Source organism: Anabrus simplex, chromosome 5, assembly GCF_040414725.1.
Source record: "Anabrus simplex isolate iqAnaSimp1 chromosome 5, ASM4041472v1, whole genome shotgun sequence".
NCBI classification, from domain to species: Eukaryota; Metazoa; Arthropoda; class Insecta; order Orthoptera; family Tettigoniidae; genus Anabrus; species Anabrus simplex.
Window position 1 is genome coordinate 100,738,513 of NC_090269.1, and position 15,358 is coordinate 100,753,870.

At 37.5% G+C, this 15,358-nt stretch overlaps 1 protein-coding gene across 2 annotated transcripts in view; it reads left to right on the top strand.

Annotated features, from left to right (window-relative positions):
* Positions 1 to 15,358, top strand: part of TH1 (negative elongation factor complex member TH1) — a 142,283-nt gene that overhangs the window by 71,880 nt on the left and 55,045 nt on the right. For both annotated transcript variants that reach the window (XM_067147054.2, XM_067147053.2), the window contains one exon: positions 5,687 to 5,942. In XM_067147054.2, coding sequence (XP_067003155.1) covers positions 5,687 to 5,942 — 256 coding nt within the window. The remainder of the gene's footprint in view (positions 1 to 5,686; positions 5,943 to 15,358) is intronic.

Genomic DNA, 15,358 nt, shown 5'->3' on the forward strand with positions numbered 1-15,358 from the left:
TTGTTTTATCCATTTTGATCAATACTTTAATCCTAACTTCAACTTAAATGAAATTTCTGAGAAGCCTAATATCCTTTTTGATTTCTTAATTAACTTGTTCAAAAATATCAGATTTCCAAACACTAGCGCAGTATTTCAAGCCATGTGCAATATGCATCCCCTTCACTTACCCCTACTACCTCATCCCTTTGCCCCACCTTAGCCCTACTCCCCCGCTTTAACTCCTCCTTTTTTTCCCCTTCCCCTCCATTACGCGGCCTCTGTTATTGCTCTCTTCAGTAGCCCAGCTCCTCTCCTTTCAACAACTGTGTCATCACGCTGCTGAAGGTGAGTTCGCCTCTTTTCCCTTATCTTTCTTTCGATGTTGTACATTTATATCACACCTAATTTGGCTTTCAATCTTTTCATCAGGTTTCCACGTTTCCATACTGAACTGGGAATTATAGCGTTGATTCAAATTATGATCTTCACTTGACCACATTGTTGGCTTCGAAACCACCTGAATTAAGCCTGTTAATTACTGCAACTTAAGAGAACAAGGTTTATTCTTCCCACTGATAACACATGTTACCTTATGATCTGTGCACCTCAAGCTGGGCTTTTCTCTTGTGTATCAAGACTCAACAACTGGGATACCTTCTCAAATTTTATATTTTATGGTCAGACGCACCTCATCATTTTAACTGGTTATAATCTAACAGTGACTTTATAGGTGCTGTCATGTTTTTAGATGGTCATACACACCATACTTTAATCATTTTAATGCTACATTTAAAATTTGTCTTGGTAGGTGCAGTCAAGTGTTCTACACTCCTCAAGCTGGACTATTTTCTCGTGTATCATACCATAACAATTGTGTTACCTTCTCTGATTCGCTTTCAGTGTTTTAACTTGTTACAATTTTACTTTTAACTTTAGTCCTTGTATTTGCTGTCACATGTTTTATATTTTAACTAGTCATAATTTAACATTTGTCTTGTAGGTGCTGTCATGTGTTTTGTATTGCTATTTGATAAGTTGTGTTTTGCTCAATTGATTCGTTCGCTGATGATGACGCGCAATGAGCGTCGAAACTAGTACCAATCTTTAAACTATATATGATATATACTCACATCAATAAATAATCATTGTATGGAAAAGGTGGACCCTTAATATTTTCATTTTACTGTAGTACTGTGCTGTCACTGGAAGAACTTTTTCAGGGTGTGTTCTCATATGGAAAACAGAGGAAACAGGGATATGCCAGGGAATTTGTTAAGTGTTGGGAAAACCAGGAAATATCAGGGAATTCAGAAAATAATCTGGAAATTCATTCTTCTACCAGATAAAATGGGCATATCATATTTATCCATGTAATAGAAACACTTATCATTCCATTTGTTACATTAATCTAGGGCATGTCTTTTATGCTGGGAAAAATTTGCAAAGAAAAGTTATCATAAAAAACACGTGGGATCTCTACTCTTTATACTAGTATCAATGGTCCTGGTTGCCAGTGTTTAGAATTAACATAAGAAAATAAAAATGTTAATTTTAAGGACAGTTCATCTCAAGCATTGATACTTTGTCAGTATATGAATTTTTCATTTAAAAAGTGTTATGTGGCTGAAGATGTTAATAATATACAAAACATGTACCACTTTTAACCAATAAGTTGCCTTAAGCAATTAATGTATCGACAGGGTCGAAAATAAAAAATACTTAGTTGTGTATCTATTAAAGTGCGATACGGAAGGTGATTTTATGTAATACAATCAATCAATCGAATTTTTAATGTTTTGATTTTCTGCTTATTATTTAGCAGTCTGTGTTGTTGGCGAATGTCGTGCTTGATCAGTCCTATTGTGCTCGCAGCTTTTCTACTTGCTTAACACGTTCACTGCTGCTTTAATTAAGCCTATGAATTGCCCCAGGAGCTGATATGTTTTTCCTTACTTTCTATTAGTTAAAAGATAGTAGATGGTAGTTTTAATATTATAAATGAAGTTTTTACACATACACATGAAAAATCATCGATGTGCGTCATCAGCACTGATGAACGATATTTCCATATAATATTCCACGCGCACATGTGCATCATCGATGTGCATGTTATTAATACAGCAGTTTTACATTGCATTGTAGCAAATGCCATTACAGTATGTTGTTACATAATAATTGTTCATACCAAGAATATCCTTAAGTAACTGTTTTGATGCAGTAGTGAATATTATTATAGTCATTTGCTTTATATATAGCACTAGAGGTAAATCTTAAAGCAAGGCTCTGAACAGAGTGCAGTATTTTCCAGAAACTGAGGACAGTAATAAATGTAGTTAGTACTTTTCCCCTTTTCCTGGCACAATTTACATCACTTTCTCATTGATTTACCTTTTGCAATTACTTTTTGTGTTGGGATTAGAAGTACCAGTAGAATTGTCATTGCCACGTTCCCCATTATTACACCACGTTTGAAAGCAACAGGTGACGAACCAATAACTCAAACCTCAGTCTGAGTCCCGTTAGAGAAGAACAAAGCCCATTTACAGTTCTGACCAGTAAAGGCAAGTAAAAGCAGATCATATATAATGATGCACGTACACGTCAACGGCATGCAGCACGGGAATGACATGGCGCATGTGCTTGTCATGTGGCAGCCAGTGTGTTAATGTGCTGACATTGTATCGTGACATCGTCCGCGGCTGCGCTATGTAGGGTTTTTAAGCCATCTAACGTATGATGAATGTGGCAGTTTTGAGGCACAACTAAAAGCTTGTAATATCACGTATGCATAATTTTGTGAATAGAAAATTGGATTTAAAATGAAGTGTCGTCACATTGTATGATGAAAGTTGTTTGTTGGGTTGGAGATTTTGAGTTTGTGATGTTTTATGTGTTTTGAAATTGGCATTACGAGTTTTAATTGTGGTTACAAGAGCTTAAGTAACATCTCTGAGGTTAAGTGAAATACATTTTGATTTGCATGTTCTGGTGCATATTACTGCATTTTCTCACATAATTAATGCACTTTTTTGATGAAAAATAGAGGCAAAAACTTTGGATGCGTAAATTATTCAAATAATTCAGATATTTAAAAATTATTTACAATTCTTTTACATTTAAAAGAACTATCAAATATAATATAAACACAATTGGTTTAACTCATTTGCGGTTATCGTCATTTTCCAGCGAACTCATTCCTGGTTTCCAGCATTTTGCCCCCGTGTGCTAGATTGTGTTCGTCAGTTGGTAAATAGCACACCCACCAAGATGCATGGCTAGTGCATACCGTACAGGCCTCCGTACATCGTTATATCCGATTTTTCGTAAGTTGGGGGGAAAACCCCTCACACATTATAATTGGTATGAAATGGCAATCAGTTTGTTCAAAATTTGCGTCCATACTCATTCGTAATTTTTCTAATTCTGAAACAACATGAATGCGTATTTCAGTTTCATTCTGAAAAATTGTAGTAGTGTCACTTCAGTGGCTTTTGTGGCAAATGTTTTAGTTTTCTTATTCAAACAGCATTTTCTAATGTAACTTAACCTACATATTTCAACCGCTAGTAGAGTAATGACAAGCTTTTTGCTATAAATTTACATGGGAATATCCTTTCCAACATTTAACCAGACGCGAGAAAATACAGTGAAACCTCATTAGTGGTTTTCCTCATTAAGACGATTTCTCGCTTAGCACGTTGTAAATTCGAAGTCTCGATTCACATCATATTAAACCTATATAAAAATACTTCACTTATTGCATCACAGGTGTTCACTATTACTGCTTAGAACAATCACATTTTTCCTAGCCCTGAAAATGTTCTTTGTCGCTCCCATGTGAAAGGAACGTGATTTCCAACACAGATTAGAGCCTTTGCAATAGGAGGCTGGTTGAAGCATGTTGTGCGAAAACTAGAAATGGCCTTAAATTCCTGAACTTTACAGGGTAAATTACACCTTCGGGGAGCAAGGCTAACCTACAAAAAATTCAGTTTTTTTCTCCGGTTTACTGATATTGCGGAATAACCCAGAAAGCCTGTTTGTGCTTGTATTTCACATTCGATTCAGAAGTTAGAAATTTGTTCTCTGTTGAGTGATACAGTGAAGGGTAGCGAATATTTGTTGTGTGATAGCCTGCATACAAATTAGGAACATAATCATGTGAAGTTGATTAGGGTGGTGAATATATTTGTTTAGCTCAGTTATGGATACTGGGCCGGGCTGAGTGGCTCAGACAGTTAAGGCGCTGGCCTTCTAACCCCAACTTGGCAGGTTCGATCTTGGCTCAATCCGGTGGTATTTGAAGGTGCTCAAATATGACAGCCCCGTGTCGGTAGATTTACTGGCGCGTAAAAGAACTCCTGCGGGACTAAATTCCAGCACCTCGGCGTCTCCGAAGACCTTAACAAAGTAGTTAGTGGGACTAAAACAAATAACATTATTATTATGGATACTGGAAAAGTCATGATATCACGTACTACTGAAAACAAAATTAAAATCCAGGAAGTGGTCAGGCATCTTTCAGCGGTGGTGCATATGTTGAAACTCGCACCTTTGAGTTTCGATTTGAGTCGATGGAAGTGTTGTTGCATTCAAGATGACAGTCAAAATAATCCTCTTGCACATGGATGAGTTTAATCACCAGATAGATGATGGTCGAAGTGTGTGACCAGAAAACAGAATTTAATAACCAACTGGTCCGAAATATAAGGCTTCAGCTGATATTTGTCTAACAAAGAGTTTATATGGTCTGCAAATAATGCTCTGATACTTTTATGGGCCCTAGTGCAAATGATTTTATATTTGTTGTCTGGAGTTTTACACACTGTTATTTAATAAACCCCAATGAAAAGGTTTCTGTATTTGTTTTCTCACATTTTTCACACCTTTTAATACACTGCTCTCAACTTCAGAAATGGTAGATAGCCTATATCTTTCACTGTACCCGTACATACTCGATGTCAAACGCACGGATGTTGGAAAAATATTTTTTAAAAGCCCTTATCAAGTGTTTACATATCCTTGCTTGATAGTTTTGATTTGTGTATTCATTAGTACGTTTTCTTGCTTAACACATTCTCTTTCCTTGTCCCCTGCAGAAACATCCTAACGAGATTTTACTGAATAAACTAACCTCTGAAATCAGTTGTCATTCTGTGCTGTATTTTGAGGTGTATCACATTCTTACTTAATTTCAGTACATAGCATTTAAATTAGTTGCTTCAGTCTTTATTTCTGATGAGTTAACTACTGTTATTGGCCACGTTATTCACGCATTTAAAATACAGAAACATGTTCTCTTTCATTTTCGAATCGTGTTTACAGAGCTCCAGTCGATGAGTGTTACTAATTGACTCCGACATCTCCTTCAAGTTTGAATGTCAACAAGAGAGCTTGCAAGTGCACATAGCGTGAAAACTATACCAAAGATGATCGATCACATTCAATATAATCACTGGAGAGCATAAATATCGATAACGGAAAAAAATAATGCATGCTAAATTACTCGTAAAAACAAATACATCAGTGATAGGGTTCTTGCTGTAACTGAAGGATAATACACAGTTTAATATAGGAATGTTCAAGGGACAGAAAAAAGCTATTGTTACAATGGAGTTCTCGCTTTATACCGTACTCACTATAGCGGACTTCTACTATGTGTATATGTTTATATATATAGATGATTGTATTTCCTTTGTTTCAGAATTGCTGGTTGATTCTCTCTTTAAGCCTGGAGTCAAACTCAACCCAGAACACAAGCCCAAGTATATTTACTTACTGGCGTATGCTGCAAGCGTTTGCGAGACATTGACTCGTAAAGGACAGTCTCGTAAGACAATCAATAAGGATGAGTTGAAGCCAACTGTACAAGCTATCGAGAAAGTTCATGGAATCTGCAATCTCAACAAGGGATCGACTGAACTGATAGCTGAGTTGTCAACACTCTACCAGTGTATCAGGTAATTTAGAAATTAATGTCATTCATTCATTCATTTATTCATTCATTCATTCATTCATTTATTAGGAAATGTATTTTTCATTTTTACCTAATGCAATCAAAAAAATGTATTTGGCCTAAGAAATAGTAAAAAGCACTCTTGAGATAGCAGCGTAGCCAGAAATTAAGGCAAGTACATTAGTAGCTAGCTGACAATAAAATAAAATGAGAAAGTCCAAAAGATTACAATATTTTTAAATTTCTTGGAGATTCATGCACAAAGAAAAATTATACTTCTGGAAATAACAGTGTTCCCGAGGCAACTACATAGTATTAAGAACAGCATGTCAAATTGCAGCACAGAACACCAACTGAGCGGTCTCTCTATTTTTTTTTTTTTTATTTTTATTTTTTTTTTTTTCTTTAAGAGATTGAAACTTCTGAAATCTACAGTAGAATGAGGTCTCGGCATGAAGACAGGTGTTTAACCCTCACGGTAGAACCTCGATAATACAAAATCGGTTAATTCAAAATGCTGCCTAATTTGAACAAACTCGTTCCCAGAAACACAAAGTACAATTTGGCATGTTAATTGTTATTTAACAAGTCAGGTCAGGTACGTCCTGCTACCGTATGTGACAGTAGACGGTACTTACCTGCGACTGTCTGGCCGAGGGTTGGGTGGCTGTTACCAAACCTGACAAACTAAGGGAGAACAAATGGCTATGTGCAGAGGAGTTCACCCTTAGGGGGCTTGTTGAAGCCATTGTGTAGGAAATGACACGTAAATTCAACTGGAAGCTGCTGCCTTGCAGATGAGGCAGGGGACTGCTAAAGGCTAAGGGAGATAATCCTGACAGAAAATCTTCTCTAATGTTAGGCCTAGCAAGTCAGTTGGAGAGTAACTGTAGTCGCTTTCAACACTTACACGGGCCTCCAAACAAAGAATTCGGAGTAGACAACAGGACCCGCAGACCCACGCTAGGTATGATGGCTTACAGCCTGATGATAGGCCAAGCCTTGTGATTGTGCAACAACCCCGGAGAAGTCGACACACTCGAATAGGAACAATCAGTGTACTGAGTTTGACTGGAAAATGTGAAGAGTTAGTGGATATCATGGAGAGAAGGAAAATATCAATCCTAGGACTGAGTGAAACTAAATGGAAAGGTAAAGGGAAGAAAGAGTTGAGGAAAATCTATGCCCTCTGCGGGTATGGAAACAACAGAGAGATGAGAAATGGAGTAAGATTGATGTTGTCTAAAGAGTTAGAGATGGTATTACAGAGATCCAATTCATCAGTGAGAGGATAATAAAGGGAACAGTTCACCTTGGGAAAGAAAAGCTGACACTGGTGCAAATGTATGCCCCTCAGACAGGCTGCAATCCAGATGAAAAGAACAAGTTTCTTGAAGACTCTACGCTCACGGCCAACTCGCCCGGTTGGGATGGAAAGAGCAAGACGGTCATTGACTATGTCATAACAGATAAAGAAATAGACTTGTTGCTGTATTTTGTTTTTGTTCTTTGATATTAGTAAATAAGTTGGACTTCAATAATCGCGTCTTTACATTATTCACGCATTTGTTACGGAAACATGTTCTCTTTCATTTCAAATTTTGTTTGCAGAACACCAGTCGGGTGAGTATTGATGATCAACTCCAGCATTGCCTTTGGGTTCAGTTGTCGATAAGAGAATTTGCTAGTGCATATAGCGAGAAAACTATGATTGATCACATTCAGTATAATCGCTGGAGTGCATAAATATTGATAATGGAAATATAATGCACACTTAATTGCTCGTAATAAAGGATGCATCAGTGATAGGATTCTTGCAATAACTGAAGGAGAGTACACAGTTGAATATAGGAATTTTCGAGGAACAGAAAAAAATCATTCGTTACAATGAAATTCTCTCTATATGCCACACTCACTATAGTGGACTTCTACTATATCTACACCACCAGCAACATCATTAGAAGCTGCTTTCTCCAGCTCCTCAAGTATTTAATTTACTATCAGGAGTATCTGGGACCTATAGAATCGAAACAAAGTAAGGTTAGGTGATATAAATACCAGAATGTCTCATGTGCCTGTTGGTTTGTTAACGACCCACTTATAGTTTCGATGTATTCTATCAACATATGGAGGAAAATATACAAAAGTTCATGTTTATACTAAAATACATTTTCACTACAGCTTAACATACAAGTACAGTCGAACCTCGATTATCCGTTCCTGGAAACTGCGTTTTCCTGGAATATGCTTTCAAATTACATGGTCCCTCGAGCATCGAAATTGAATCACGTTGTAAAAATCCCGCATTATCCGTTCATCGAAGAAACTATTTCCCAGATCAACCGTCCAGAAATTTCAGTCCCATCAACGCTAAATCGTCAATCAGTCATTTTTTAATAAACTGTATCTCACAAAAGGACGGCGATGGCATATTTATGAATCTTGGTGGTAACGCCCCATCATTGCGCTGATTAGAGCAAGTAGGCCCCACTGTACTGGAAAAGCGATCGGCGGTGAACTTGCATAAGGGACCATCTTAGCATCGCATTCGGGTGGTATTGTTTAGAGAATTTCGGAAATCATAAAGCAGTGTGTGGCCACAACAGTTGTAAGGAGACACGGCGCATTTCGACAGCTACAGCTCTACTTGAAGATGGAACGAGTTTCGTCATATTTTGTCCACATTATGTCCAGGGTTAGATGTTTATATTTTTACTTTTTTTTGATCATTCTGCCGAACAGGTTTTCGGCACTTTCGTCAGGGCACTGTAGAGTAACTGGGCTTTCAGGCAGGAACCAAAACTGCTCCTTCTTAACACAAATTTAGTACCGGTATTTTAATGTTATCGTACACGATTATGCTATCGAGACCAGAACAGATTATGCACCTTACATTAAAAAAGAAAGTCATGGGAGGTCTTGGGATTGCCTATTACTGTTTTGGTCCTAATGTAAGACTGGGAATTTTACGTTTTTGTGTTAAAATGCCAAAAAACTGCAGTCGTTTTATTTTTGCACGATACATTTCAATGGTTTGTATCATTTCCAACTCGTACTGATATGTGCAGCGAGCGCTCTTTCCTGATGACCTCAAGGTCACGAATAACCGTAATTTGTGAAGTTTTTATTATTTTTTTTTCTCTTTCCAATTTGATTGGATTAGCGACAGGCAGAATTTAATATAATACATTTGAGAACTTTTGAGAATCGATACTTACATTCGAAACCAAGTTTTCGAGTTCAACATAACCTTTAAAAGTCAATGTAGGCCTAATTTACACGGTACAAGATTTCCAGAAACTGACTACGAACAGTATACCGGAGACCAAATTACAATGGAAGATTATAAGAAAAGAAGGGATTTCGCCATTATGTTGGGCGCTTTTGTATCTAATGTGCTTTATTTTATTAGATCAGATGATTAAAAACTACTTGTGGTCGATTGTCATTTGGCTTGGCGTTATTAGATTTTTCAAAGAGTTTGGCTAATCAAAGTTGCTGAACAGAAAGAAGTTTTCACAGGAAACTGACGAAGATTTCCCTGTAAAATCGAATATAAAGTATCGAGATTTTGAACTCACATACCAAACAAAGTCTAAAACCTACAACTACTTAGGCCTTAATATCAAGATTGCTAAGCTGGGCAAAGATATTAATTTTCTCAAACAGTGTATCGTGCAAAATTTAACCCCTAATTTTCTTAAACCTACCACTTTTAGACATCACAATTCTTCTGATTGTTCTAGAACACAAATAAAAGTGAACGAGATTTGGTTAACCAATGAAATTAAATTCCTTTATAAGAAGAAATCTTTCCTGAACACTCGTCTTTGAGTCTCACCTCAAAGCAACTCGCCTACTATAAAGCGCTCAATGGGACTTACTTCAAACCCATGTAGACGATAAGTTATTCATTACACTTTCCAAAAAGCAATCAACTTTAGACAGAAAGCTCAACAATCTCAAAAACATCTCTATGACAAGAAAACCTTTTACTAAATTACCTATTGAACCGAAAAATCATGACAATATAATTAGTAGGTTTCATCCCCCTGTTGTCAACTTATCCAAAACAATTCTAGATGATAATGACAACTTAATCCTATCGAAAGGCCCTAAACATAACTGGCCTAACTTAAATAAAAATAACACTGTATGTAATTTAATCACTGAATCTGAATTAGCTGTCAATAAAATGCGTAAAAAGAAAAAAATAAGATTTACACCCTAACGATAATAGCAACACTATTCCCTTCACTGAACGTAAACACATTCTTAACCTTAAAAAGAAAATTAAAGACCAAACCTCATTATCACAAAAGCTGACAAAGGTAACACTACAGTAATAATGCATAAAGTTGATTATATCGAAAAGAAAAAAAAAAAAAATCTTCAGTAATAATTCCTTTTCTATAATAAAAAAAGATCCTACCCAACAGATTCAACGTCTCCTTAAACAAACCCTAAAGAATTCTTCTTTTTTATTTACTGAACCACGAACCTGCTACGCAGACGTAGCAGGGGGAGAGGTGATACTCCTACATGGCACGTTCCAGGTGGCGGATAGGGGGGTCCTAACCGGCTTGCCGGCGGACTTGAGGGAAATAAAATACCTCTCGTGGACCAAACACACACCCCCTGTGGGTGGGGGAGGCAGACGAATAATACACCCACGGTATCCACTGCCTGTCGCGAGAAGCGACTAAAAGGGACGACCAAGGGATGATTGAATTAGAACCATGAAACTACGTTTGATTCGTACCATCACGCAGGGAACACCATGGGTCGCCTTTACTTGCGAGTAGTACCACTCTGTTAGGTACTGAATAGTTTTGTGATTCGTAGCACTCAGGCGGGGTTCAATGTGGGTTTCCAGTACCCGTGAGTCGTACCCATGTGAGCAACACCACGGGTCTGGGTGTTGCCTGTGAGTTGTACCACTATATGAGCGACACCGTGGGTTTGCGTTGCCAGTGATTAGTACCCACTATGTGAGGAACACCACGGGAATGCCAGCGCCCGTGATTAGTACACCTAGGTGAGGAACCTTATCGGTTTGCGTTGGCTATGAGTGGCGCCATTGTGTGAGAAACACCATAGGTATGCGTTACCTTTACGACGTACAATACTTGTGAGTCGTACCTTAATGTTTGGAACACCGTGAGTATACGCTACCTTTGATTAGTACCGCAGCTTGAGAAATACCATGGTTCTCCTTTACTAGCAATATGTGCCATTATGCGGGATCGTTGACATAGATATTGACCCATTCACACAAGCATCATCGATTCAGGATTGGGTTTTGGAAGCAGTCCCTTGGTCAGTAATATTGTTTCTGGGAATGTTAGGCATTGCCCGTCTTATCCACTGATTGTTTAAATTCATATTCATCAATTCATTCCTCATCATCACGTTTTGAATTCTGGTCAATGGATGAATTTTGTACTTTTAAATTGTAATTCCATTTCGTCTCATTTCGTACCATAGGGGCCGATGACCTAGGTGTTAGGCCCCTCTAAACAACAAGCATCATCATCATCATCATTATTTACTGAACATGAAAAAAACAAGATTGTTAAGTATGAATCCAGGCCTGCCAACCGCGAAATCTCTTCCTAAAATTCATGAGACTGACGTCCCCATTCGACCAATTATTAATTACAGATCCAGCCCACTTTACAAATTAGCACAATTCATTCAAAATTTTCTTAAGAATAATTACAAATTGTTATCAAGTAAGTCTGTAAAAAACACCATAGAACTAGTTGAGAAATTAAATAACTTTAAAATCCAACCACACCATTCTCTACACTCTTTCGATATTGTAAATATATACCCAAGCATTAATATCAAAAAATTATTTCCTATTATTGAGAAGAATTTAAACACATATAGTCGCTTAAGCAAACTTGAAATTAATGATTTTATGACCATCTTAACATTAGTAGTTAACAACTTCTTCATCTTCGACAATATAATTTATCAACAAGATGGTTTGACTATGGGTTCTCCAGCCTCAGGGATCCTAGTGGAAATATACCTAGACTTTTTAGAACACAATTTCATTGATAACAATGACGAGTTTAAACACGTGTTATTTTGGGCTAGATATGTAGATGACACATTTGTGATCCTAGATGATAGTTATTAATGCAGCATCTACTCTTAATAGTCTCAGTAAAATTGATCCTAACATTAAATTCACTCTTGAAACAGAATCAAACAAATCAATTAATTTTCTAGATATAACAATAAGCAGATTACCTTCCTCATTATCATATATGATTTATAGAAAACCCACACATACAGCTAATACCATAAAACAAGACTCTTTTCACCCACAGACACATAAACGCGCCTCATACAACAGTATGGTTAACCGTGCCTTAAAAATTCCGCTATCGAAGGATAACTTAAATAAAGAACTAAATATCATCCGCTCCGTTGCCAAATTTAATGGTTATAATAGATATTTTATTGAACTAATTATTAACAAATTTAAACACCATCCTAACACAACACTAAAGATAATCCTAAACCAGCTGCTTACTCCACATTCGCATTCAATATAAATGCCTACAGTATTGCTAATGTCTTCAAAAAACATAATACCATGATTTATTTGCCAACTAACAATAGAAACCTTGAATTATTACATAACTCCAACTCCTTAAATAAAACAAGTGTCTTTTCTAAGTCAGGCATATACCGTTTTTAGTGCAACAACTGTAACTCTTCTTACATAGGTCAAACTGGTCGTAACTTCAAAATTAGATACTTTGAACACGTTAATGCAATAAAATACAACAGATTTTCAGCAGTAGGGCAACATGTACATGAAACAAAACATATTTTCACTACAATAAACCAGGATATTGAAATTCTCAGCACTCTAAATTAAGGCCCTCTCCTAGACATCACTGAAAACTGTTTCATACACCTCGACCAGTTTTTCAATCCAAATCTTAACCTGAATAATATTTCTGAGAAGCCCAGTGCCTTTTTCGATTTTCTCATCTCCATTTTAAATAACCTCAAGTCAACAAGCAAGCGATCAATCTTTCACAATTTACACAATACCCTCTCAGCTACTTGCCCCTTCCACAACACCCCCATGATCCTCCTTAGATACCCCCCATTTTTTCCTTTCCTTCCCACCCTCTAATTAGTGCTCATTTTTCCTCACCCGTTTCTCTATTTATCATCTCCCATTCATTTATCAATCACCACGGCAAGCTGTTTCAAGTTGAGCCTCGCATTGTAATTTCATTTAAAATTTCTTCGTATTTTTTATATATTTGGTTTTATTCTTTTTAACGATTTAAATTATTTTAAAATTTATATATCTGCTTTGAATTGTTAAAATTAAGTCCTACACTGTTTTCCTAAGAATTCAATTACGTCACCTTTTACTCTTTGGCCGGAGAATCAAATGCCTACAAGACCTGCCAGCAACAACTAAACATAACTGCATATCACAAGTTTCTCATATTAGAACAAGTCCTTTAACTCGTTACCGATCTCAAATTCAACACCTTCATACATCTTCATATGTGAATGCGGCATAACAGGATTGTACTAGACCTGCTTATGAACTTCAACTGGATTTGTTTCGGAACGAAATAGTGGTGTTCTTTTTTACTCTTTTGACCGTGATCATTGTGTTATGAACATCAACTGGAATTGCTCTGGCACAAAATAGTGTTCATTTTTTGTCTGTGATCATTGTGTTAGTTGTTTTCAGATCTTTATGACTTCATTTTTGCATTGCTTTGCTAATTGGCTGATATATATAATTTCCATTTATTTTGGAAAGACCTCCTGTATTTAGAGGCTGCCGCTAAGAACAAGGTAAAACATATCAATTTTATGTATATGTGTATTAATAAAAGAACATTCAAAATTAGCTGTAGAGGTGGTGCCTCATGATCTTGATGGAGGCTCAGAGGACGAGGGTCACGATTTCCGGGATGAGCTTCATTGGGAGTTGGAAGCGCTTCCGTGTGGCGACGAAGTGACGAGGTATGGTACCGTGAGCTCCGACCATTATCCCTATTATTTCAATTTCCTGAAGGTGGTATTTAGATTTGTAGTAAGGGATAGTTGGTTTGTATTTGTTAATCTTTTCTAGATTAACCTCCTCTGGCTGACCGCTATGGTGCTCGAACCTGACCGTCAGATCTAATATGAATCCTTGAGAGCTGTTTTCTTTAAAGGCTATGATGTCAATTCTTTGCGAACTACCATTTACGGCCAGTCCGTGTACCTCCTCATGTACACTGAATCCCTTCTTTCTCAGTTCTGCGGCAATGAAGGATCTGATCTGGTGGTGCCGCGTGTTTCTAAGGAGCTCCCCGCGTGTGCAGAATCCCAGGACATGACCAAGAGTTTCTTTCTCTCCGTGGCAATGCCGACAGAGGTTGTTGTCCAGGGATCTGCCTGGCACTGAGCGCACCGCAGAAACATTAGCAGTCATCTTTATAGCCTCTCTCCACTCATTACAAGACAGTCCGGTATGATCTCGCACCGAAGAGTTTGCTGGTGTATACTCTTTGTAAAGTTGTACTCCGAGTCCCTTTTGCGGTAGTGAACACCAGGAGGTGAATTCACGTTCTCGTAGCTCTTGACGGATCTTCTTAGTATCGTACAGGCCATTCTTGGCAGTTATTCTCTGGGTATCAGCGTTTGTTAGTTTTAGGCGTTCTATACATTCCCGACTCTCCGCGTGACAATCCCTCGAAGCGACACCAAGTGGATCTTTAGTCTTCAGCAAGATATTGCAGGCATTAATGCATTGTAGGTAAACTTCCCACGACGTTTTAAACAGAGCGAGTCCTTTGTATTTCAAGATGTATTTCTTTCCAGTGTACATCATGCCATCTGGGGTATCCATCGGCAACTGCAGTATCTCCTTTGTTGCACTTTTAATCATTTTATCGCTATCGGATAAAAATTTCTGTGCAATTTTCTTGAAACTGCATGTCAGGAAAGGGTATATCAGGGTGGGACAGATTGAGGAATTTAGTACTATGAGCTTTTGGTCTTCCTTAAGCAGTGGCTACGATGTTAGAAGTTTGAGCCTATTGTGAAGGTCTAATGGTGAGATGGCGACCCCAATCTAGAGAGCCAGGAATATCGGCCGAGACGATTCATCACACTGACCATGCGTCACCTCGTAATCTGCAGGCCTTCGGGCTGAGCAGCGGTTGCTTGGCAGGCAAAGGACCATTGGGCCTGTAGTTTGGTTTGGTTTAGGAGTTTTTGTAAAATTATAATTGTACATATTTCATTTTTGTCATGTTTAGCCAAATTGTTGATTGTTTTCATTCATTTCTGGATTTTCCGTTTTCCCATATACGTTTTATTTTCACGGTCCCTCGAAAAACGGAGAATCGAGGTTCCACTGTACTGTATTTTTTC